This window comes from Euprymna scolopes, chromosome 3 (genome assembly GCF_053919585.1).
Source record: "Euprymna scolopes isolate OS-2025 chromosome 3, ASM5391958v1, whole genome shotgun sequence".
NCBI classification, from domain to species: domain Eukaryota; kingdom Metazoa; phylum Mollusca; class Cephalopoda; order Sepiida; family Sepiolidae; genus Euprymna; species Euprymna scolopes.
The window spans coordinates 67,480,885-67,508,123 of record NC_136484.1 but is presented as its reverse complement, the minus strand read 5'-3'; the positions used below and the strand labels follow the sequence as shown (position 1 = coordinate 67,508,123).

At 32.9% G+C, this 27,239-nt stretch overlaps 1 protein-coding gene across 8 annotated transcripts in view; it reads left to right on the top strand.

Annotated features, from left to right (window-relative positions):
- Positions 1 to 25,609, top strand: part of LOC145255901 (AN1-type zinc finger protein 2A-like) — a 99,690-nt gene extending 74,081 nt beyond the window's left edge. For 6 of the 8 annotated variants that reach the window (XM_080114638.1, XM_080114636.1, XM_080114635.1 and 3 more), the window contains 5 exons: positions 10,617 to 10,697; positions 11,371 to 11,431; positions 13,577 to 13,656; positions 14,792 to 14,873; positions 25,409 to 25,609. In XM_080114638.1, the coding sequence (XP_079970764.1) occupies positions 10,617 to 10,697; positions 11,371 to 11,431; positions 13,577 to 13,656; positions 14,792 to 14,873; positions 25,409 to 25,465 (361 nt within the window). In that variant the 3' untranslated portion in view covers positions 25,466 to 25,609. Of the gene's footprint in view, positions 1 to 10,616; positions 10,698 to 11,370; positions 11,432 to 13,576; positions 13,657 to 14,791; positions 14,874 to 22,596; positions 22,855 to 23,042; positions 23,288 to 25,408 lie in introns of those variants that run through there. The other 2 variants (XR_013863920.1, XR_013863919.1) reach the window with 1 other exon arrangement.
- The last annotated feature ends 1,630 nt before the right edge of the window (positions 25,610 to 27,239 follow it).

The following is a 27,239-nucleotide window of genomic DNA, read 5'->3' as shown; positions in this document are numbered from 1 at the left end:
TACATTCCATTATGCCGAGGAAGAAGATGGCATTAGCAAGAACATGAATCAATCATACTCACTTAACTTGTATCTCCTGAGAAGATACTTCCAACATGTATATCATGCCAGTTACCCTTCACTGTTGCACACATACTCTTTGTATGTAAAGATCTCCAACAAACCAGAAAGAATACTATCAAATAGGCAATATGAAGAATCTGTTTAACAAAGTTCATGTAAGCCAATATATTCATGTTTTAGATTTTTGAATGTAAGATGATATATAATTATTTCCACGATCAAACATCACAGCCCATGTAAGCCATGACTTCTGGTCTGTAGCACTTATGGTTTTTGTGAGCTGTGCTGTTGTTTGATTGAGGAAATAATCATCTATATACAAATAGGGACGGTAGTTTGCTTGAAGCATTGCTGGTAAATAAATATGCAAGTATAAGAAGGCTGTTGCAATGCAGGAAATTAGGTGTTAAAGCGATTTGACTTATGAACAAAAATAGACAATAAACAAAGGTTTGTAGGGTTGTTTTTTTTGGGGGGGGGTAGTTTTTGTATATTTTGTTTTTAGAAAATAATCAAATAAAAATCTGTAAATATGAACTTACTGTTTGAAATAACTGGGATTGTGACAGTTTTTTAATATTTTGAGAAAAAATAAAGAAACCAAAAAAATGTTGTATAAAAAAAATTTAAAAAAAAATAAATAAATGGTAAATATCATAAAAATGGAACCAGAAATGGAATTAGTTGAGCTGTAAAGCAAAAATTAAAACTTATTTTTAAGCCTAATTAGTTTGGTATTCCTATAATTGTTATTTGTATAAATATGTTAAATTTTCTGAAAGTCACAAGAATTGCCAACAAAATTTGAAAAACACAATCTATTTACCCCCTCCTCAATATACCTATCATTATATGTGAAAAAAAAAATTCAATACTATAAATAACCTACCCATAAGAATCTATGATAAATAACCCTTTATTGCATTAAATGACTTAACAGAATTAATATGCTGTTAAAAATCAACCAACCAAAATAGATTTGATGTACTGAGATTCAAATAAAATGTATGACTTAAAATGAAAGCCAATCAAAAACCCTGAAGATTCTAAAAAAAAGAAAAATTGAAAGGATAGAAAAATGTATATAAAAAAACCCACCTGAAATGACCCCATCATCTCCCGGGAAGATCCTAACTTACCCTATATGTGCTTCCGGGTTGCTTTAGCTCGCACTACGGCATTTATATTTACTCTCTATCGCCCCCATAACAGCGGAGTTACTATCTTTCAAAGCATATCTAAGAAAATTGACCAAGTCTTATTTGCTTATCCACATCTGGGCAGGAGCTGCTAGAAAGGACTTGTCCTGCCTTGATAGAGTTCAAAATAGACTTCGTAGCCTCGTAGGAGATGTCCTTTTCTCTTCCTTGCAACCTCTATCTCACAGAAGAGATGTTGCGAGTTTGTCTCTGATGTATCGTTATTTTCATGGAAAGTGTTCGACTGAGCTTCAATCTATGGTCCCCCCTCGCAAAACTTTCACAAGAAACACTCGTCTAGCTGTAAACACTATCAATAATTCCCCCCACTCTTTATCTGTGCCTAAACCTAAACGTAGATTCCATGAACAAAGCTTTTTTCTTAGAACTGCACGCCTGTGGAATTGTCTTCCGTTTTCCTGCTTTCCGGCTGACTACAATATGGTTGTCTTCAAGTCTAACGTAAATAAGTTCTTGATGAGCTGTTCCATATGAGTTATCAAATTTAATAAATTTTCATTACTAATGATTATTATATTGTCCAATTTCTACTGTACACTCTTTAACCCTTGTCCTTGAGTGGCCTCTTGGCCTAGATAATGAGTTGATACCTATGAAAAAAAAAAAAAAAAGAAAAAGTCCAATGTGAACAAGTTCTAATTGAATCGTCCCCCTAAGTAATCCAAGTTACAAAATTCCCACTGTTTACTATGCTAAAATCACAATGACTAATGTATACCTATTAACCCTTATCCTCGAGTGGCCTCTGGGCCTTGATAAGTGGTGACACCCTTGTAAAAAAAAAAAAAAAAAAAAAAAAAGCTAACATTCACGTATGTGGTGACTTCAATGTTCACAACGTCGAATGGTTGACCCACTCTAACAAGACCGATGATGAGGGAAGGTTCTGTCATGATTTCTCCATTGCCTATGACCTCACTCAGATTGTTCAGGAACCCACCCGTGTGCCCGACAATGATGGCCAGTATGCGAGCCTACTAGACCTTTTTCTCACAACTTGCCCTGAACTATGTTCAGTTTCTGTTCTGTCGCCTCTTGGCTCTTCCGACCACTCTGTTGTATCAATTAAGATAAAAATGAAATGTAATAAGTCCCCAGACGTACCTCTCCATCGTACAGTATATCGATACACTAAGGCTGACTGGGATAGCTTCCGTACATTTATATCTGATCTACCTCTGCATTCCATGTTTAAAAAGGATGTGTCCTCTATAGTATCAGACCTGACGGAATGGTTAATTGTAGGTATTGACCGTTTCATACCCTCGAAAAAGTTTCAGCAAAAACCTAACAGCCAGCCATGGTTCTCTCCAGAATGTGCTGCTGCCATTGCGCACAGAAATCACTTTTTCCACTGTTTCCAACGTAATAGATGTATGAAAACTAAAGCCGCTTTCAGGACTGCCAGCAACCATTGTAAGAAAGTAATAAAGAATGCAAGAGAGTTGTATGCTCAATCTGTTAAGTCCAAAGTAGCTGAGCAGCGGCTTGGTTCCCACCAGTTTTGGCAAATAGCAAACAGAATCCTGAACAGAAGCGTGTGCTCTATCCCAACTATTATCAATGGACCTGAGGTAATCTCGTCAGCATCAGACAAAGCCAAACTCTTTGTCAAGAACTTTGCAGCTAATTCTACCCTTTGCGATCAAGGCTGCCAACCCCCAATATTTCCTCCTGTATCAGAAAACACGCTATGTGATATACGTATATCTGTACGTGATGTTGCCAAGCTAATCAAAAACCTTGATTCCAGTAAAGCAACTGGCCCTGACAGTATTCCAATTATAGTACTCAAAAAAACTTCAACCTGAACTAGCGCCCATACTTACAAAACTGTTTAAACGTTGTCTTAAGGAGAATAGTTTCCCATCTCCCTGGAAAATTTCATCAGTATGCCCTGTATTTAAGAATTCAGGTGATCGCTCATCCCCCTCTCAGTACAGGCCAATAAGTCTCCTGTGCGTCATGAGTAAGTTGCTTGAATTTGTGTTAAATAGAGAAGTAATCAACCATCTTAGCAAAAATAACCTTCTTAGTAACACGCAATATGGTTTCCGTTCTGCTAGATCTACAGCAGATGTGCTTACAGTTATATCTCATAGGATTAGCAAATCTCTCGACGGAGGCAACCTTTCTAGGGCAATTGCTCTTGACATATCTAAGGCCTTTGATAGGGTATGGCATAAAGGTTTACTTCATAAGATCTCTAGCTATGGTATTGCTGGAAATGTCTTCTCAATTATTAAAGCATTTCTTTCTGATAGGTTCATAAGAGTAGTAGTTGAGGGGCAAAAATCAGAAGCCCACAGTATTAATGCCGGTGTCCCTCAGGGGTCCATCCTGGGCCCAACTCTTTTCCTGATCTACATTAATGATCTTTCAAATCACATCCTTACATCATTTGTAGACATCTATGCTGATGACACTACCATTTATGGTAGCACATCTAAGACAGTAAATGACCAAGTTCTCTCCAATTCTCTCTCCTCTGATCTTGAGCACGTAGTACAATGGGGTAAAGAATGGCTGGTTACTTTTAATGCATCTAAAACCAAGCTTCTCTCTTTATATCATCAACATTCTGATCCACATCTGACATCAATTCAAATGAATGGCTCTCGTCTTCAGGAGGCCTCAAGTTTTGACAAACTTCTTGGCTTGACCATTACTCCTGATCTTAAATGGAACATGTACATCAAATCTGTTGCCAAGGCCGCTGGAAAAATGGTGGGATCTTTCTATCGATCCAGTAGATATCTCACTGCTGATGCTATTCTCTATCTATATAAGAGCCAGGTACGTCCAAGGATGGAATACTGTTGCCACATCTGGGCAGGAGCTGCTAGAAAGGACTTGGCCTGCCTTGATAGAGTTCAAAATAGACTTCGTAGCCTCGTAGGAGATGTCCTTTTCTCTTCCTTGCAACCTTTATCTCACAGAAGAGATGTTGCGAGTTTGTCTCTGATGTATCGTTATTTTCATGGAAAGTGTTCGACTGAGCTTCAATCTATGGTCCCCCCTCGCAAAACTTTCACAAGAAACACTCGTCTAGCTGTAAACACTATCAATAATTCCCCCCACTCTTTATCTGTGCCTAAACCTAAACGTAGATTCCATGAACAAAGCTTTTTTCTTAGAACTGCACGCCTGTGGAATTGTCTTCCGTTTTCCTGATTTCCGGCTGACTACAATATGGTTGTCTTCAAGTCTAACGTAAATAAGTTCTTGATGAGCCGTTCCATATAAGTTATCAAATTTACCAAATTTTCATTACTAATGATTACTATAATGTCCAATTTCTACTGTACACTCTTTAACCCTTATCCTCGAGTGGCCTCTTGGCCTTGATAATGTGGTGATGCCTATGTAAAAAAAAAAAAAAAAAAAAAAAAATATGATGATTAATAATTTAATGTTGGGATGATTAATCAGTATCAGACAAATTTTAGCCTAATTTCTGATTCCAGAAATGATTTTTTTTAATTCTGTTTTACTTTGCTGGTACTAATGATAAAAGGATAAATACTTATAGGTTTTTAACTCCCAGTAAAACTAAAATCTATGCATTATCATAATAATAAAGTATGGTGAAAATGACTTTATCAAAGTCTTAGATATAATATATAAAGAAGTTTGTTAAATTATAAAGAAATTTATATTTAAAAGTAGTTGACTTTTTGCCACAATCCCTAAAGAAAAAAAATGAAATTCTACTGTAAACGATGTTATCATCTGAATCTATAATTTTATTGGAATTGGGAGGTAAAAATATTGGAATCATCTCATCACTATTTATAATCAAATATAAAATAATGCTCAAGAATGTTCTTCAATGGAATATTCATAGCATCAAATCTAATCTGACACAATTGATATTACTAATCATAAACATGCACCCTGCTATCATTTGTCTGCAAGAAATTTAAAGGAAATAAACGTGAAAAAAATGTCACATTTTTTTTATATATATATATATATATATATATATATGGTGCTAATCGTGACACCCTGCACTGAAGATTCCCGAAAGGATGAAACACTAGTGTCTGTAGGTATTTAATTATTATAGTAAATAATTATGTCAGCCCCTTAAACTCGTTTCTTGTCGTTGAGCACTTTCAGTTGAATTAAGTCGGTCAATTTAGCTCTTATGCATAGATCATCATATAATGACTAGATCACTCTGACTGACGTAAAAAAAAAAAAAAAACATTTAAAAAATAAAATATTTAATTTCAATGTTGTTTCACACGATTTAATGGTAGCCAATTGGATACGGTCTTTGCTAATCAAACCAGAGATGGTTTGTGTTGCAGGGTCGAATCTATCGACTGGTGTTAATCGTGACATCCTGCACTGAAGATTCACGAAAGGATGAAACACTAGTGTCTGTAGGTATTTAATTATTATAGTGTATGTGTGTGTGTATGTATATATATATATAATGAAGTTGTAAGCGGGATCTTAATATTAATTCATAAAATCCCACAAAAATAATTAAATGTGGACACAACGTTATGGACATTTTGATGTTAGCAATAATTAAAAACAGTTACTCTATATTCAATATACATTCACTTGAACTATAATATAACAGAATTTATGAATCTAACACAATGATTTTCAAAGACTTATGTCATAATGGAAGACTTTAATAGTCATAGCATAATAGCAAGTAACAAAAAGGTTGCCAAACAACAAAAACTAAGCAAAAAAATCTTTTTTCTGTTTAACAATAAAACTCCTACATATCTACACTCAGAAATTAGTACATGCTTATCTATTGACTTTAACATGTACGTTCAAACACTGGTCTTTTTAAATGTAATATTGAGAAAACGTCGAGATCTCATATCTCGACAATGAAGAATAAAAAAAACAAAAACATTGTCTACATCTTGTTGAAAAAAAAAAGCTTATAGTTGAAATATTTTATTCATAATATTTTCATTTATTTAAAAGAAAAAAAACATTATCTTGGATTGCGATACATGTAGGAATGATCATTTCCCATTCGTATTTGAACAAGATGTTCACAGACTTGAAGACACAACTCTTAATTGTATCCCCTTGACGTAAATACCTCTGACAAATCCGACAAGCAGCAAAATCCCACCCCTATACAGTAGAGATACCCAGATGCCAAAAAGCCTTCTATGCTAATAATTTCTCCCCTCAGAGCTGCTAGACTTTGGAATTCCCTTCTAGGTTCCTGTTTCCCCGACTGTACTAACATGCAGAAGTTCAAGTGTAATGTAACAGACATCTTGCTGCTCAACTCCCTATATGGAACCCCTGCAATTATGCCTCAGATAGTAGCCCCCTACATCAAAGTGGCACTGTGCCTTATCTGGGGTGAAAATACAATTAAAAAAATATATAAAATCTTTATATGACTGATTTGTAACAAAGAGAAGAGATGAGTAATTTGTACAAAGAATATTTTTCAAATCATTTAATCTCTGAAGTAAACTCCAATAAAGATCAAATTATATTCTTCATCAAAGCACATTCTCTATTGCCAAAAAAAAAAAATTCTTAAGAATTTCTCCATGTTAAAATACAAAAGTAAAGAAAAATTTGTATCATGTACAGACTTGGAACAAAATGAAAATATATTCCAGAAATCAAGTAGTTCTATTTTTAAATAAGAAAATCAAATTTTATGAGTAACCAAAGAGCAACTATTTTGAAAACCATCTAAAGAAAAGGAGATAACTCAACATAAATCTCACAAGTTTGAATTGTTATTATGACTACTATTCCCATTAATCGCTTAAACATGATTTTCTTTCTAAAAATAAAACTACCTAATCAATTTGTGATTTTTAAATATATTTTCGTTTTGTCATGGGTATATAGATCATCCAGATTTTTCTTTTCTTTAATATTAGGGAAATTGTGGACAAAAATATAAGAAAGCATTTGAAAAAATCCACCTGCAACAAATCACAACTTTGTTTTAATCAAGAATGCAAAGACGATATGAAGACATGACAAAAAATTTTTTTGAGTTTTGATAAAAATCCAACAGCAAAAACTGTAAATAATAAAAATTGCAGTTTTGACAAGATGGAAAAGAAAAGAATTCAAAAGAAATGCCTAGAAATCTTGTATGAATAAGCTAATAATTGTAAGCATTGGATATACAAGATACGGGTAGGTTGAGAAAAGATAACTAGTTTGTGATGGAAGTGTAATCCAATGAAGATGGATAACTCTGATGTGGACAAAATGTCTGAATAACGAAACTGTCAAGGTTGTCAAAATTTTGTTACCTTGGTGATATTATTGGAGCACTGGGTATAGGCGGTGCTAGTGATTGTAAGAATTAAGAGTGGAGGAAGTAAGTTCAGGGAAGTTTTGCCATTACTAACCAGCAGAGTGTTACTAGAATTTATCAGGCATGTGTATGCAATGTGATAATGTATGGAAGTAAAACCTGGCTAGTTACGGTTGAGGACATGCGTTGCATGGAGAGACATATGAAAATGATACAATTGGATGTGTAATGACAAGTTTTAATGTGATAACTTCAGATGAAGATTAAATCTGGACAGTATTGGGAGGTGTGTGCAGAACTGTAGACTTGTTTGTATAGTCACCTTGAAAGAATGAATAAAAGTTCTTTGATTGGTAAATTTAGGACAGCTAAGGTAGCAGGTCCAGTTCACAGACGAAGATCAACGAAAACACATGAAGTGATAAAAATGGATTTGAGAGACAGAAATAAAGACCTGGGCAGAGATAGGCTAATTTAGAAGTGAATTTCCTAAAGCAACTCATTGTAAAACTGATGTTAATTCGATGATGATTACTAGTAACACGAAAGTAAAACAGTAAACACCAAATATTTCTGAACATAAAACACTAAAGACAAAAGGAAAATAAATTTCAGTCCCAAACCCAAGAAAACTATAACTAATCCTATTCTATAAGGAAACTCCAAATATACTGTAACAGACCCAGATGAAATACAGTGTATTTTTAAAACAATTCAAGATGTATGACCTATCTACAATAATATATGGCTCAGTGATGATATACGAGGGGCGTGCAATAAGTAATGCCCCTGACCCACTTCCCATAGCAGTAGAGCAATGAAACCTGGCACAGTTATTTGTCTTTCTCTACATAGGAACCACCCAGAATTATGCATTTCTCTCATCGTTTGATGCAGCTCTGGAGACCGTTTTTGTAGAACACCTCAGGTTGGTCCTCCAACCATGATGTGACTTCAAAAATCAAGGCTGCATCATCTGGGAAACGCTTTCCTTTCAAAACTAACTTCATGGCTGGGAAGAGGTGAAAATCAGAGGGTGCAAGTTCAGGAGAGTAGGGAGAATTTCAAAACCACACGCCCGTGCTTCTGATCTGGTGACATGAAAGTAGTGAACCGGAGCATTGTCCTGCAGGAGGAAGGTACCTTTGCTGATCTTGCCCCGCCTCTTGATTTTGATAGCTTCCCTTAATTTTCTCAAAAGTGAAGCATAATATGCTCCTGTAATTGTGGTACCCTTTGCCAGGAAATCTGTCATCACTACTCCGTCCTGGTCCCAGAAGACTGTGAGCATGACCTTGCCAGCAGAGGGCTGCACCCTTGCCTTCTTTGGAGGTGGTGAGTCCAAGTGCTTCCACTGCATTGACTGGGCTTTGGTCTCTAAATCATAGGTTTCATCCTGTGTAATCAGTCTTTTGAAAAACTTTGACTCATCTTCTTGGCACATCTCCAAATGCATCCTCGAGCACTCGACGCGTTCTCACTTCTGGAATGGTGTGAGCAACCTGGGAATCCATCTGGCAGACACCTTATGCATATGCAAATGGTCATGAATGATAGTTTCCACAGACCCTGTACTAATCTTGACATCTTGGGCTATTTGGTGAATAGTAATGCGCCGATCTTCCAAAATGGCAGCCTCAACTTGATGGACAGATGCCTCATCAATGGTAGGGGGCGACCCGTTCTGGGAGCTGTTTCCACAGACTTCCAGCCATGTTTGAATTCACGATGCCAGCGTTTTACAAGGTCATATGATGGGGCATTATCACCATAAGTTTCTTTCATTTCATCAAAAGTCTCCTGTGGTGTGCATCCTTTCAAATACAAAAACCGGATCACTGCTCGACATTCAACAGGCTCCATTTCACACCTGACTCGGTTCAAACACCTGTAAAACAGAAACCACAATTAGTTCTGAGCTGTAATTTGCCACATAACCCGAAGAGATATAAATCACTGCACATGCAAAGTTTCAGCTAGATCAGACAACTAGAAGTGGATCAGGGGCATTACTTATTGCACGCCCCTTGTATACTGAAATTTTTCAATAAAGAGAAAAGCTATCAAGTTTATGCATAAAAGAATTCTTGAAGAACCTGATAATATACATAATTTGTCCATAAATCTTTCATATTAGGAACACTTCTGTGGATGATTTAACTGGCCCCATCCCCAATAAGATTAGATCTTACAAGACATTACAAAACCGAAAATGACCCAGCTATATAAACACATGATGAAACATATTGGTGGATTGTTCAAATTTTTATCAAATTCTAAAAAGATATTTACAAGTAAATAATTTAAGAGAATTCTTCAACAAAATCCATTTTTCCAAAATAAACTTTTCTACAAAAATCAGTCTTCATATTTTGTGGATCTGCTATTAATAAGAGCGGAAAACTTGTAAAGCAGGGGAGATAATTCAGTTTGTCATTTAACAAAATGAAAATGAATGGCAGATCGTCAAAGTGCTATTTCTTTTATTATAAAACTGTTATATATGTATGTATGAAACTACATGAGGTTTGACAAAGGTGCCACCATCTATATAAATCTCGCCTGTTTGTTTAAATGTGTATGTATGTATGTCTAAAACTTTTGACAGAGGCAACAAATTTTCACAAGATTGATATCATTTTGAAACTCGACCCTTCAGACGACAAATATCGAAAAATTGGCCCAAAACAGAGCAGTTTTCTACAAGGAAGAGTCGCTCTTTTCGCTGATATTTTTGAAAGTTATACCCTCTTTTTGATTGTCTAGCCTTAATTTAAACCTATGTCACTTATGGCTTGGCAATGGGTGCAACAGCAAGCACATCACATTTTTTTTCCCATTCTTTTCCTCCTTCGCCATACGGTTCGAGCCTGCCTGTCTACTACCACTTTTTGCTCAACATACACCTCCAAACATCCGGACAACGCTGGGCACCCAGGCTAGTATTTATTGAAAAGTGGAATACAAACATTTGTTAAGAATTTGTTTTGTAAATTAATTAAATTTCTTTTTTGTTTGATAATGGTTTAAACTTTTTCCGTCTTTTTCAGGGCGGCAGCTGTTAGCAGAATGCAGAATTCGACTGGACCTTTTATTGTAAACTCCTCACAAAAAAAGAAACAACCAGAAAAGTAATTGATATTATTTGTTTAATTTTTATTTTTTAAAAATCTTGTCATTTATTTCTTTACTTTGTAATTAAATAATTTTAATACATATACTGACAAGTGAGTTGATCATTTGATTACCATGTGTAATTAAGATCCAAATCGTCCAAATTATTCATACTTCGATATTTTTACATATTTTAAAATGTTCAAATATATATCACTTATACATTTGATATTGAAACTATAAATTATAATGCTACAATATTTAAAAAATAAAATGCATTTGTTTTGTATTGCTTAATATTTTATTGTTATATTTTTGGCACTTATATATTTATGGAGCACATACGAAAATCACATTCCAAGTAAAATTTTTTTATAGACTGATGTATTAGGTAAACATAAGTATCCTTACCAAAAATTAGGAAAAAATATTGGATAGAAGTTTAATTAAAAACAAAAAATCAGTCTTTATTTTTTGCCGATCTGCTATTAATAAGAGCAGAAAACTTGTAAAGCAGGGGGGGAGATAATTCAGTCTGTCATTTAACAAAATGAAAATGAATGGCAGATCGTCAAAGTGCTATTTCTTTCATTATAAAACAAAATACAACAATATGTGATAAGCATCCTACTAAAATGTATCTTCTGTTTATTTTGTTCAAAATTTTTAAATGAAATATTTTTATTTTAGGAAAAATAATCGAAGCAATCAAAATACAAGAATGGCAGCTTCATCAATCCAAGGGCAAATGGTGAGTAGATTTGATAGTGTGTACATGCGTGCATGTGATACAAGAAATGATATTTAAAAAAATGTTTAATGAAGCACTCATTGGAGGCTTTTTAAATACTTTGTTGTATGGATCATCAATCCATATAAAAACAGTACTCAATGTATGAAATACAGAGCAGTATGGTAATATTAAGATAATAGTGGAAAGAAATTTATAGTGTTATCTTAGTTTCATGCTAGTTTACATTCTAAATCAACTAGTATGAAATAATAAATGCTGTAAATTTCTTGCTCATTATTTGGATGGCTTTTAGAGATTGACTTCCAAACTAACCTATCTCTTGCCAGGTCTTTATTCCTCTTTCAAGTCAATCCTTAATCATTTCCTCCATGTTTGCTTTGGCATTCTTTAGTGAACTGAACCTACTATCTCAACTATTCTACATCTACTAACCCAAAAACTTTTCTTCATGCTTTCAATGTGACCATACCATTGAAATCGCCTGTTCTGCACACATCCCCTTGTACTGTCCAGATTTAATCTTCATCTGAAATTATCACATTTAAGCCTGTCTTTAAGATTCACATTACACATCCAATCGTATCATTCCCATGCAACACATATCCTCAACTCTCACTGACCAGGTTTCACTTCCATATATCATCATACAGTGCACACATGCCTGATAAACTCCTTCCTCAACAATGATAACGCTCTGCTTGTTCGTAATAGCAAGTTTCTCTGGACTTATTCCATCTATTCCTAACTCTTGTAATCAAACTAGAACCCGCACCACCCTATGCTCCAATGGTATCACAAATGTAACAAAATTTCTTGATAACCTCAATAGTTTCATCATCCAAATATACTTTGTTTACATCCAAGTTCTTATCCAATTTAAAATGGTTAAGGAGGAAACTTTTATAAACATTATTGAATAAGTTGGAAGAGAAATAATGTTGTTTAATATTGTAAACTTTGTTGTGTATATTTCTATAATTCTGTTTAAAATTAGTTTGTTTTTGTTTGTTTTGTTTTTCTCCTACAATAGTGGTTCCTGACTATTTTCCAATCACAGCCGTCGTTTTAACTTCACTCTTGATTTCTTTTTGTGATCTCTATCCTAAAATGAGACTAAATTCTTAAATAGTACAACTTAAAAAAAAAAATAATAATGTGAGAATTGTATAAAAATAAGAAATAAAACAAATTATATTAAAGAAACAAAACTTTTAGAGTAAACAGTTGTCTTCGTGAGTACATAAATTATTAAGTAGTATTTTAATCAAAAATAAAAATCAGTTGTCACCGAGATTTAAAGGGAAATAACTAGGTTGTGTACTTTGAGTTTAAGCGATTTCTTTACCAATGTCGGTGTAGATTTATTCCTCCTCAGATAAATGATCTTTCCCCCTTAATGATATGATCATCTAGTGCTTATATAGTATTTAGCACAAGTAAAAACTCCTTCATATACTTACGTATCATACAAAAATAAGTATCTTCACCAAAATTTAAAAAAAAAAAAAAAATTTTAATCTATAATATAAATCAGTTGTTATAATAAACTGATTTATCTCCACCTGATTTACAGGACTTTTTGCTCTTCGTAACTTTTTGGTGTAACTATTTTTGCCTGATACATAAGTATATCAAAGAGTTCACCTGTCCATTTATTTGGAACTGTAATTTTCACTTGTGCCCAGTATTACATGACAATGATTATCTTTATTGTTTAGTGACGCCTCTATCTCTTGGGAAAAAATTTGGTGTTGGGAACCTCTGCTCAACAAAATTGTTGATGCCTCTGTTCAGTCTCGAAAGACAAAGGATACCCCTTGTAGGGGCAGTTACACATGTAATTGTGAGGCAAGGGTTGTGCAATCCCCACCCACACCTCTCCTGAATCGGCACTGCTTGAGTCCAGTGGCAAGGAAAAGTCCAGGACGACTGGAAACCATGCCGACATAAGTGGAGAGCACATACAGCACCTGGAAGTTCCAAATGGTCACCAATTTAGTACTGACCAGGTTCAATGTTGCTTAACTTCGGTGATCCAGCGGGAACCAGTGTGTCAATGTTGTTAAAACAAAATTGTAACAGTCTATAAATAAAAATATTATAAGAGTTTGCAAATAAATTGTTTCTCTTTCTTTTTTTCAGTCTGAAGATGAAGCTTTAGCGAAGGCATTGCAACTTTCATTAGAAGATAATCCTGAAGCAGCCACTCCTGCAAGTAAAAAGTTAGTATTTAGAAGTCTTTTGTTTATTTGGGTTCCTTTTTAAATTTTCTTATTTCTTTTTCATGTTATGTTTTTAATGCTACAATGGTCGTCTCTTATCTGAAATTCACCCTAAAAACAAAAATAAAGAAAAATCTGTATGATCTATGTATTTGTGGTGAAACAAAAATATCATATTCCAAAAATCATATGAAAAATGATCAAGTAGTTTTATTTTTAAATAAGAAAATTAACTTTTATGCATATCAGAGGAGTGACTGTCTCGTTCACTATTAAAAAAAAAAAAAAGAATTGCAATATACCAAGAAATAACTTGACAATAATTCATACTTAATATATTTGTTGTAATGCCTATGAATTCCCATTAATCACTTAAAAATGATTTTCTTCATTAAAAATAAAACTGCTTTAACTAATTCAATTTATGTGAATTTTGGAAATTGATATTTTTGTTTTCTTATAGGCAGGTACGCACATCAGATTTTTCTTTTTTCTTTTATTTTGAAAATTTTGGACAAAAATTAATGACCTAGTTTAATAGGAGAGAATAAGATTTTAATAGGTAATTATATTTTTAGAAAAAATGATTCCACAATTTCTCTTGAGTTATGCTTTTTTTTTATTATCGAATTTATGTTCCTTGTTTATCAGAATGTAATGAGAGCAAATTTGCAAACCATATTATTTACATATTCTGTTTTTATGAGCATTGTTCATTGTTAACACTGCCAGTTTTGATTAGTATTTATTGCATAATATTGCATAAAAAACTGAACCATGGTTATGTATCATTTTCTTTCTTGTTGTCATACATTGTTTTCTTTCTTGTTGTCATACATTGTTTTCTTTCTTGTTGTCATACATTGTTTTCTTTCTTGTTGTCATACATTGTTTTCTTTCTTGTTGTCATACATTGTTTTCTTTCTTGTTGTCATACATTGTTTTCTTTCTTGTTGTCGTACATTGTTTTCTTTTTTGTTGTCGTACATTGTTTTCTTTTTTGTTGACGTACATTGTTTTCTTTTTTGTTGACGTACATTGTTTTCTTTCTTGTTGACGTACATTGTTTTCTTTCTTGTTGACGTACATTGTTTTCTTTCTTGTTGACGTACATTGTTTTCTTTCTTAACTTTAGAATGACTCGACAAGAGGAGGAAGATTTCCAACTTGCTCAAGCTATAGCAGCAAGTCAAGCTGAAAATTCTAGATCAACTAATGTAAGTATTTTACTTTTTTTCTATAATTCTTTAATGTGTGTGTATGGGGTGGGAGCATTATTTAACTTTGGGTATTTCTATATGATAGTAATTATGACAGACCGGATGTTTCCCTAAAACATTTTCAGAAGATAACAAAAAAAATTGTAATAAGGCAAAAAAAATTTTTTTTTTTTTTGTACTCACCTTCAACCTAAACAAGGCACATCGCCACTTGGACATAAGGGACAGCTAATTGGGACAATGCCTAGGAAAGATTAACAAAATGTTGATTTACATTACATTTGAACTTCTGCATATCAGTACAGTCAGGGAAGCAGGTAGCAGAAAGGGAATTCCAGAGTCTAGCTGTTCTAGGGAAGAAGCTATTAGAGTGGAAAGCTTTCAGTGAAGGGTTGTGATTTTGCTGCTAAACAGATTTGTCAGGAATATGTACATTAAGGAGACACAAGTGTAATGAGTTCATCAGAGCACATTCCATTAAAATGCTTGTAAAACAAGCACAGGGATGCAACATTGCAGTGATGGGTAAGAGGTTGGAGTCTTGCTGACAAAGTGGATCGGGTTAGATTGGCGACTCTTTTTTGGACCCCATCCAAAAGGGAGAGACTCGCCTAGATGTGGCAGCAATACTCCATGCATGAGCGAATGGTGGCTTTGTAGAGGTACAGGATACTCTCCGGTGTGAGTAGTTTTCTAGCACGATAGAGGGAACTCACCTTCTTTGCAGCAGCCTTCGCAATGTCCTCAATGTATTTATTCCAGTTCATATTTCCCGTGAATGTTAAATCAAGGAATTTGAAGGAAAAATTCACAGGTAGGGAGTTATTTGTCATGGATATCGGTGGTTGGAGAGGCTTTTTGTAATTGTTAAAGGAGAGCAGCTTAGTCTTACTAGCATTAAATGTTATCATCCATTTACGGCTCCATTTTGCTACGGACTGGAGGCCATTTTGCTTACTTAGATTAAAATAAAATGTACAATTATCAACAATGATACGCTGTCCAGACAGTTTTTAAATTTGATGGACATTTTGAAGCGTGTAGTTTTCTCAATTTAAATGAAAATAAATTTTTATTGCTTCTTTACTATTAATCGCAGTTCAAATCTGGTGCTACCAGATCAGGCTGTCTTTTGGCTTCGTGAGACAACATGCACCTACATTAAATTTCTGTTTTTGTTTTCCATCCTCTTTTGTAAAACTTAAATGTTTTGCAAAAACAAAAACAACAGCCCCCCTCCCTCCCTTTCTTCCCCCCACATTCTTTTTTTTTATTTTATTTTTGTCATTTCACCCCTACTTCCCTACTGATTCCCTAACTTAAAAATACCAACCAAAATAATAAAAACAATTGGACTAAAGTCCATAAATAAATATTTAAAAAAAACAAAAAAACAACTGGAAATGAAAAATTTTTCAAATCGATCAAGATTCCACTAGACCCTGTCGGCAGGGCATCAGAATATGCCGACTGCTCCCCTGAAGAGAGTAGAAGTCCCTCAACGGGGCTAGCTGTTGGCCGTGGGTAGCGACCCGTAATGCCATTAGGACGGGATCCTGGTGGTTGAGAGACTTGGAGGTCAGGTTTTAGTACCCCCACTTCCCAACACACCACTTTGGCCCTTACTGGGCTAGACGGGCCCGATCCGATCAATCGGCTGGTCACGTCTAGTGCACCACTTATACACATATAACCTACACAAAACCTAAATGCTACACAACATTCTCCCATCAACACAGATCCATAAATAAGTGGTGAAAGCGGTGGCTAAGGGTCAATTGTATATAATGAATAAAAACTAGACATGGCTGTTTTCCTCTAATATTTCCCATTTTCTACTTGCTCAAAGTCTACATTATATGCAAGTATACCATTCCTGTAACCCTCTTGTAGCCAGGGCGAATGGGTTTCCCCCCTGTGCACATCCCAAATAGGGCTCCGAGGTGGGTGAGGAGCAGGAATGATGAACCCACAAACAATCCTAATGAGTTACAAAACACCAAGTAAAAAAAGACTGCTAGACACTTCGGATAGTGACTCGACTGAGGAGCAAAATATATATCCAAATTTTATAATAATGAAATCCACTGAAGAAACACCATTAACCAAACTTTCTCCCTTTAAGATAGAGAAAATATTATCTAAAAATATAAAACCCAAAATGGTTAAAAAATTAAGAAATGGCACTCTGCTAATAGAAATCTTCACAAAACAACAGGCGGATGAACTCCTAAAATGGAAACATTTCAATAAAATAAAAACATACCCCCACAAAACACTAAACACATGCAAAGGAGTGGTAAAAAGCCGTGAACTTTCACTTTGTCCCATTGACGAAATACGTTCATATCTGAAAGAACAGAACATAACAGACATTAGACGAATTCAAGTTAAAAAAAAAATGGAGAAATGATAAACACACACATACATACTAACCTTTTACCAACAAAAAATCCCACCAGAAATAAAAATAGCCTATGAGAAACTGAAAGTCGAAACTTACATCCCCAACCCACTGCATTGCTTCAAATGTCAAAAATTTGGCCACCATCAGAATCAATGCACACGCCACCCAGTGTGTGGAAGGTGCAGAGAAAATGACAATCATACCAACTGTCAAAAAACTCCCAAATGTACCAACTGTAAAGAAAATCACAGTACCTACTCCAAAGATTGTGAAATTTGGAAAAAAGAAAAAGAAATTACCAAAATTAAACACACGATAAACATCACCTACCCAGAAGCAAGGAAAAAAGTTGAAACAATCAAACATTCAGAAATAACAAAAAAGAATACTCCTAATACTAATAAGCAAAACGACAATTATCACACAACAAACTTAGACATTAAAATCCAAGATCTCACCGACCAAATCAAAATATTAATAAACACAATTGAAGAAATTAAAAAAATAAATATAAACAAAACCTCACTGGAACCAAAAACACAAACATCACACCCAATAGAAACAATCCCTTTAGCCGAAAAAGAAAACAAAAAAAAAAAGCAAACACCAAAAAACATACCAGAGGAAAAAAGAACCAAAATAGCAGAAAAAAAAAATTCAACGGACAGGTCACGTTCACTCTCCAGGCCAAAAGAGACTCCCCTGGGTGTTCAGAAAAAGGTAGACATGCCGAAGGATCCCCCGGAAAAAAGGGGCCGGCGGAACAGCGAAACAACCTCTGCAGCGCATGAACCTAAACTCCCCAACACACCACGACCACGCTCACAATCCAAAAGTAGAGATAAACAAAAAAACACTATGCCTCTAGGATTCGAAAACAAAGAAGTCATGGAGACTGAGGAATCAAAAGATATCCCTCTTACCCCATGAACCTATAAATGACGATAAATAAGGGAAAAAAAATAAATTAAATAAATAAATAAAAACAATACCCATGCAAAACCTTACAAATCATAAAAAAACAACATTCCTACAATGGAACTGCAAAGGACTAAAACCTAATCATGTAGAAATACTAGAAATCATCAACAAACATAATCCAGCAAAGAAAATCACAACTACAAATTCAAAGAATATAACATGTACGACAAAACCCATATATCTACAACAAATAGAGCAATCGGAGGAGTGTCCATACTAATCAAAAACACTATACATCACACAATCCTCCAATTAAAAACTGAACTACAAGCAATAGCACTAACGGCTAATCTACACCGCAAAATCACAATCTGCTCCATATACATTCCATCAAATCAGCCAATAAAAAAAAAAGAAATAGACATGCTAATTAACCAACTCCCACCCCCATTTATAATAATGGGAGATTTTAATGCACACAGTGACCATTGGGGAAGTAATCAAAACCAAAGGCAATATAATAAATGAAATCTTAAATACAACCTATGTATACTAAACAATGGTAAAAATACCTACATCCACCCTGCCAATGGATCCATGTCTGCAACCATTTATGCACTCCATCCATTTATATGGACTTCCATTGGGATGTACTAGAAGATCAACACAGAAGTGATCACTATCCCATCATACTTAAAAGTAATCAAAAAAATATGGGAAGAAAAAGTCCCAAAATGGAAATTACATAAAGCCAACTGGGAAACATTTACCAATCTATGCAGAACAGAATTAGACATGAACATTCTAAATAAAGAAGAACCATTAAAACAATTCACACAAACCTTAAACAATATTGCCACCAAAACAATACCCAAAACTTGAACAAACCCCACAAAAAAATCAAACCCTTGGTTTAATGAAATCTGCAAAAAAGCTGTCAAAGAAAGAAAAATACACTTAAAAAATTCAAACAAAACCCTACAACAATTAACTTACAAAAATATAGAGATGTGTGCCAAAGCACGATGCACCATAAAACAAAGCAAAAAAACATCCTGGAAAAACTATATTTCACAGCTAAACAACCAAACACCAACTAAAAAAACATGGAATATAATAAAGAAAATAGCTGGAAAAGAAACACAAAATACCATAAACTATTTAATTAAAACTAAATAACTAATTTACTAGCTGAAGAATTCTACAAAAATTCATCAAACAAACAGTACTCAACATCATTCCAAATTCATAAAGAAACAGCAGAAAGAGAAAAACTTAATTTTACAACTAATAACAAAGAAACATACAACATACCATTCAACATAAAAGAACTAAAAAGAGCAATAAACAAAAGCAAAAATACAACTCCAGGCCCAGACGATATACATTATCAATTCCTAAAACAACTACCAGGGTCATCTTTGAAACTATTGCTTGACATATATAACAAAATATGGAACACAGGAGAAATTCCAAAATCCTGGTTTGAATCAACCATCATACCAATTGCCAAATAAAAATGCAAATAACCCAACCAGTTACAGACCCATAGCCCTAACCAGCTGCCTCTCCAAAACTATGGAAAGGATGATAAACAACCGCTTAATGTGGTACCTGGAAAAAAACAACCTCTTATCAAAATATCAGAGTGGATATAGACGAAAGCAAAGTACAAACGACCAAATAGTACGACTAGAATCATTTATTAGAGACGGTTTCGTATGCCGACACCACGTCCAAAAAAAGTCTACGATACAACCTGGAGATATGAAATTCTAAGAGACATACACAATATGAGAATAAGAGGAAATATGGCAATCTTTATACAAAACTTCCCGTCTCAAAGATACTACAAGGAAACACACTATCAGATCAATACGAGCAAGAAGCAGGAGTGCCACAAGGTAGTATATTATCCACCACCTTATTCTTAATTAAAATAAATGAAATCACACAAATTGCCGACACACAATTTGAAAGATCATTATTTGTAGATGACTTTTCAATTGCATATTCTGCATTAAATATAACAACAATTGAAAAAAAGATGCAGTAATGCATAGGTACAAAATAGAAAACTGGCTCAATAAAAATGGATTCAAGTTGGCACAAAACAAAACTGTCCGTATTCATTTCTGCAGAAAACAAAAATATCATCTAGACCCACAACTACAAATACAAGGAAACCCAATCCCAATAGCACAACACACGTAATTTCTAGATATCACACTGGACAATAAACTTAAGTTCAATATGCATATCACTAACTTAAAGCAAAAATGCCAAAAAGCAATGAAAATTTTAAAAGTAATATCAAAAGCAGACTGGATAGCAGACCAAGACACAATCTTAAAAATATACCAGGCACACATAAGATCAAAATTAGATTATGGATACATCACATATAGCTCCACCCATAAATCCTATCTCCAAAAATTAATACCCATACAAAATCAAGGATTAAGACTCAGTCTGGGAGCATATCAAACATCACCCATGGAAAGCCTATACATAGAAGCCAATGAACCCCCTCTACATTTAAGATGGCAGAAGTTAATAACACAATACGCAATAAAACTACAAAGTGATCCAAACAACCCAATACACAAAAAACCTTCAACCTACAATATACAAACTTTTCTACCAGCAAACCAAAAAACATATCTTCTTTCGGATATCGCATCAAAGAAATATTAACTCAAATTAATGAAAACCCTAATAACATAGTCACACACACAGTAAGCAACAAACTACCATGGACTTTGAAAGATCCAAGCACTGATCTGACTCTTACTAAATACTAAAAAAACAATACCAACAACTTAATAAATAAAAGCTACTTCGGCGAACTCAGAGAAAAGTACCTACAACACAAAGAAATATACACTGATGGAGCCAAAACAAAAAAAGGAACAGGTGCAGCATGTACAGATGGACAGAACCATCTCCAAATAAAACTTCCCATCGACACATCAATATACACAGCAGAACTACAAGCAATCAAAATGGCACTTGAATTAATTAAGAACAACAATAAGAAAAAATTCATTATATATACCGATTCTTTGTCATGCATCTTAGCTCTAAGAGAAGAACTAGAGCATCCTTATATATTAGATATAATGAACAAATACAATGAAATTATTGAAAAAGGTAAAGAAATAATCTTAGCCTGGATACCAAGTCATGTTGGTATTCCAGGCAATGAAGAAGTTGACAAATTAGCCAAAGAAGCCATTAGCAAAAATATAACAAACATCAAAATACCATACACAGATTTCAGCAGAAAAATAAGGGAATATAACAAAAATAAATGGCAAACAGAATGGGACACATATACCCAAAACAAACTACACGAGCACCAACCCATAATAAAACACAAAAACAAAACAACAATAAAAGGACGAAGAGAAAATATCGTTCTAAACAGAATCAGAATCGGACATACCAAATTAACACACTCGCACCTAATCGAAGCAACAGAAAAACCAAAATGCACTTTCTGCAACAAACAGATGACAATAAAACATATATTAACAGAATGTCAAAAATATGAAACTACCAGAAATAAATATTATACAGTAAATGAAATCAAAGAATTGTTTCACAAGGTAACACCACACCAAATCATCAAATACTTTTTAAAAAAATACAACTCTTCAAATCACTTTAAACCATAAAAACTCAAAAAATTTTAAAATACATAACTCGGGGGGAAAAAAAAACAAACAACAAAAACCATCTCAACTAAATACATAACCCACAGTGATTGATATGCCGTGAAGCCCCAATATACCAACCAACCAACCACAGTTCAAATAAAAACACTGATGTACTTGCAATATCATTCTGAAATAAGTAAAATAACCAAAAAAAAAAAAAAGAGAGAAAATGATTGATGTTTATCTTTATTAAAAAGTTCTATGTAATCGTCTACTCAATCATCATATTTTCTCTATCTGTCATTAGTAAGAGCAGAAGTAAAACAGGGGAGATAAGTCATTCTTTCATTAAAGCAAGTAGAACTGAACAATGTAATACAATTAAACTACAATAAAATAAAATTGATTTTTACTTGTAATTAATCTTCTATTCAATCATTTTTTTAATTTTTTTTCTAAATTGTTTATTTTACTTATTTCAGCATGACATGTAAGTACATCAAAGTGGTTAATTGTGGCTAATAGTGAAAAAGTAATAGATTTTTTTTTCATTTCTTTTTATTGGTTTATAAGTAAAAGTAGAAGGATCATTTAAAACTTTTCAGTATTTTAGCAATATTTTGTTTAATGGTGATTCAATAATAATACCATCTATTTTGTTTCCACATGAGTGTGTAAATATTTTATAAAATGTAACATTTATTCATATAGATATATATTTTGGTTATAGGAACCACCTCCCTGTCTGCAGAATCGTAACCACCAAAGAACCAAAGTTGTTTAACAACTTGCTGATATGATGATTGCAACACTTAAACTCATCAAACTGAAATTTACAGATGCCCTAATGAAGTATTCAACTGATATATTTTTATAAAGAATTTAGAATTTTATTTTTGCAAACGTTTTACAGAAATATCTATTTTGTTCAAGTACCAAACTTTGTTTGATTCTTTAAAGGCAGGAAATTAATATTGATACAAAAAAAGTTAATATTGATACAAAAAAAATTAATATTGATACAAAAAAAATTAATATTGATACAAAAAAGTTAATATTGATACAAAAAAGTTAATATTGATACAAAAAAAGTTAATATTGATACAAAAAAAATTAATATTGATACAAAAAAAATTAATATTGATACAAAAAAAATTAATATTGATACAAAAAAAGTTACCTGAAATCCTGTGACTGCTGACACAGAAATTCAACAATGTCTTCAAAACAATCCAATAAATCATCTGCAAATTCACACGATGTCATTCCAAATCTTTCATACATCTCTTACTATCAATGCTGTTCAAATCTGTTAATAATCCATTTAAAGGAGATAATGAAGAAGAAATTGAGGATTGTTCTTTTTTTATAGAAAATGTTGGTATTTGAATTATTGAAAAATAAAGCTATTAGAAACTACATAATGCAAATATTTTTGTTTTTATCTTCTATTTTTCGATAATAGATGCCTGCATCATAGATAATAGTGTTTCATAATCCTTTTTTTTTCCCATGTTTCTGAATTTCTGAGATGAGGATTTCTAATTTGTAATAGATGGATTATTTGGACTACTTTTCTCATTTTTAGTTTTATTTTCACTGTTTTTGCTGATGTAACCTCCAACTTCAGGTGTATCTTATTGAATTTGGGAATCTGCAATTGAAATGCATGTTACTCCCGTTTATTAAATAAAGAGTTCTGTTCAAAATTTCATGCAGATTTCAGAGTTTGAAAGATTCTTGATTTCAGTAAGATACACTTGAAGGTCTGAGGTTACATCAGCCAAAACGTTGATAAAATAACACTAACAATGAGAACAGTTTTCTGAATAATCCAAATAATACCCATTTTATATAAAGTCCTTTAAGTTATAGTAGACTTGTGAGATGTTTCAAATGGAATTCGGATGACCGTCTTCAGTTCTTATAATTAATTCTTGTTATACTTGAAAGAAACCTGCGATGGGTTTGACCATTTAATGAGACTGGCATTGAAAACACCTGCATGTCAAACACTTCAAGCCATCATAAATCTCAGAACCAATCACTATCAAACTTGAAAAAAATGACATGACCAAAATCATTAATATCCTTTAAATTATAACTAGGACTATGAAAATATTCTTTTCATTGTTTTGACTCAAGTATATATCCAACACAGTTAATCAATTGTGAACCACACCACTCTATCTAAAATCATATAAGATATTAACTGATATATACTCGAAAGTCAAAATAATGAAAATATTCTCTTGTTATAACCATAAAAATTAAAAAATAATAAGAATATTCTTTTGTTATAACCATAAAAATTTAAAAATAATAAGAATATTCTTTTGTTATAACCATAAAAATTCAGAAACATGAAATTATACATGCGACTGGGGACAGCTTGTAGAATTTTATATTCCTATTAACTCCTCCTTTGGAGGAAACCAGTTCAATTCGTCTAGGGTGTATGCCAGCTCTGTATCTATCCGTTGAAAGGTGTTCATACAGACATGATTGCAGATGTGTTTTTAACCAGAGTAAGGAGTATGCTGTGAAAAAGTTAATTCTTATATATAAAGATGATGTTTGGTCTAATGATAATAATATACAGGAACAGGTTTTCCTCCCTCATAAGAGAGATCCTTTTGTAGGGTCTAAGATCCAAATTTGAAAGCTTTGTTGAGGATGGAGTTGCCACTGCTCCCAGGTTCACTCTGACCCCAAGTGGTAGTATTTGTCAGGGTCTCATCTATGACTTTAATAGAAAATAGGCTATTTACAAAATATATGCTTGCAAAACATGAAACTACAAATCAATCATAATTGGTTTTAGCATAAAATGAAGTAATGTCAAAGGTTGATAAATACAATAACCAAACGGCATAGCAAGTTACCTATGATGTAAGAGTACATACTATTAAGATTAAAAGTGCAAATAAAGACTAATTGTGTTATTTTTAAAAGTCCAGGAATATTTTTATTGAATGGTTTTCCTTTTAAGTTAGCACTAAAAAATGAAAATGGCTCACTAATTGATTGACTCCTGATAAGTCTTCTCAACTGGCTTGATGGCCCTATGCAGTTCCTACTTCTGCTGCAGTCACAGAAATAGCTACTCTTTGGTTGGCCATTACTACAGAAACTGTACCTAGTAATATACTTGTATTCAAAACACGTTCATACCCGGGGCAGCAGCAGCAGTTGCTACATGATATCCGTTGTCCACTGCTCAAGTATATGCTGACACAGATCTTCATTTTTAAAAAAGAATTTGATGAGTATTTTTGTATCTTAGGATTTGTTTGTTTTGCAGAATTTAGGTTATTACTTATACAAAAACATCTTTGAAATTCATGGAAGCTTCCAAGAATCTAAAAGTTGATTTTTTTATTTTTTTAAAATTTCTTTTGTAAGATAATAAAACCATACATGTCTTCTAATAATTGGAAGCATTTTATGTTACTCAATTAAAACTAAAAACTTTGCAAGCTATTTTTATGATCATGCGTATAGAAAATAGCATTAATAGGCACAACTTTTTTTTCTTCCAGACTCAGGCTTCTGGCTCATCTCAATCCCGTGATCAGAAAACCTGTTCTGTATCCTGACCTTGACTACGAATTCTACATCTTAAACAGTCTCTCATTTTCTATCCTTTCTGACCAAAGACAATGGGTGTATGAGTGTATATAATAAATATTTATTTCTAATTATAATGAAATTTTCCTTACCCAATAAGTCTTAATAATATTGTTTGTTTTGTTATTCTCACACATTTTATGTTTTGACATGTTCATTTGTATGATTATCAGTGATGTTAAAAAATATCTTAAAAGCTGTGGTATTTATAAAAAAAAATTTCATACTTGTCCATAATTCAACCTAATTTAAAAAAAAACTGAAATGCAAAAATGTTTATGACATACATACCCATCATGGAATGAAAATGTCATACTCGAGAAACCATAAATTGATAGTTTTTTTTTTTTTTGTCTTTTTTTTTTTTTTTTTTTTTACCAAGATCAAATTTTATGATGATGGCATGTCTCGCTTTGCAATCTTTATAAATTATCATTTTACCTCCCCTTAACAACCTCTCGAGAAAGAGATCAAACTCAGTCTTGTAATGGCAACAATTAATACTGAATTACTGAAAATCGTTATAATATATATATATATATATATATAGTTTAGCAAGTTACATAATTCCTGGAATATATGTACCAAGGTTTTTTTTTTAATTTTTTTTTTTTTTATTCGGTTGAATTCTGGATAAGCACCAAAGGTTTTTCTTTTAAAAAGCTTGTACATGAATAGAAAAAATAATTATGAAATATCGATAAACTTCATTGGCAATTTTATAATACTTGTATAATTCCAAGAATCTGGAAATTCATTTGATGATATAATTTCTGAAAATTGAATGTTATGTGGAGGGAGAAAGGAAAATTGATTACTCACAAATTTCCACTAACCTTAATCAAAGTAATTATGCACTAATTAAACAATGATTTCTATCTTTTTTAATCAAAAAAAAAAACAAACCAAAAAAAAAATTATTTTCATACTTGATTGGATTAAATTATTTCTTCAAAAATTTTATTTTTCACAAACAAGTTTTGAATCATTATATATTCTTCCTCAGCTTCTTTAATCATATTTCCCCACCCCACAATCCATACTTCATCTCAAATAAAATTGTGTAAAGTATGATCTCGACATAGTGAAAGAAGCCGACTTATTTGAAATAAACTTTAAAAAAAAAAATTCACATACCATCTTATTTTTAATATACTTTTATTTATTTTTTTAATGATTAATGTTATATGCAAAATGACCTTTCCAGAATAATTGACCTTTCAACTCTGGCAGGGCTTACATTTTCCCTTTTAATCCCTCAGCATTCATTTTCCTCTTTGTTGCTAAACAGATGAGATACATGTATGCAATGTTAAATCTGGAAATAACGCTGTAATGTATATTTATCTTAAAATACAATAAATCTTTTTTTACTTTAAGAAGTTGTCATCTGCTCTGTTTTTAAACCGTACCTATGCTTTCAGTTTTTGCCCAGAATTTAAACGAAAATAAAGAAAAATCTGTATGATATATGTACCTGTAACGAAACGAAAATATATTCCAAAAATTAACTAAATTTATCAAGTTTTATTTTTATAAAGGAAATCATAGACATTATAACAAATCTTGCAAGTTTGAATTATAGATTTATTGCCCCCTTGTTTTTCTTTTGTCTTTTAGATTGTTTTCAAAATGGTGGTCAAGACAGCCTCTCTTTCTTACTCAAAGTTTGATTTTTTTTTTTTTTTATTTAAAAGTAAAACTACTTGATCAATTTATGTGATTTCTGGAATATATTTTCAT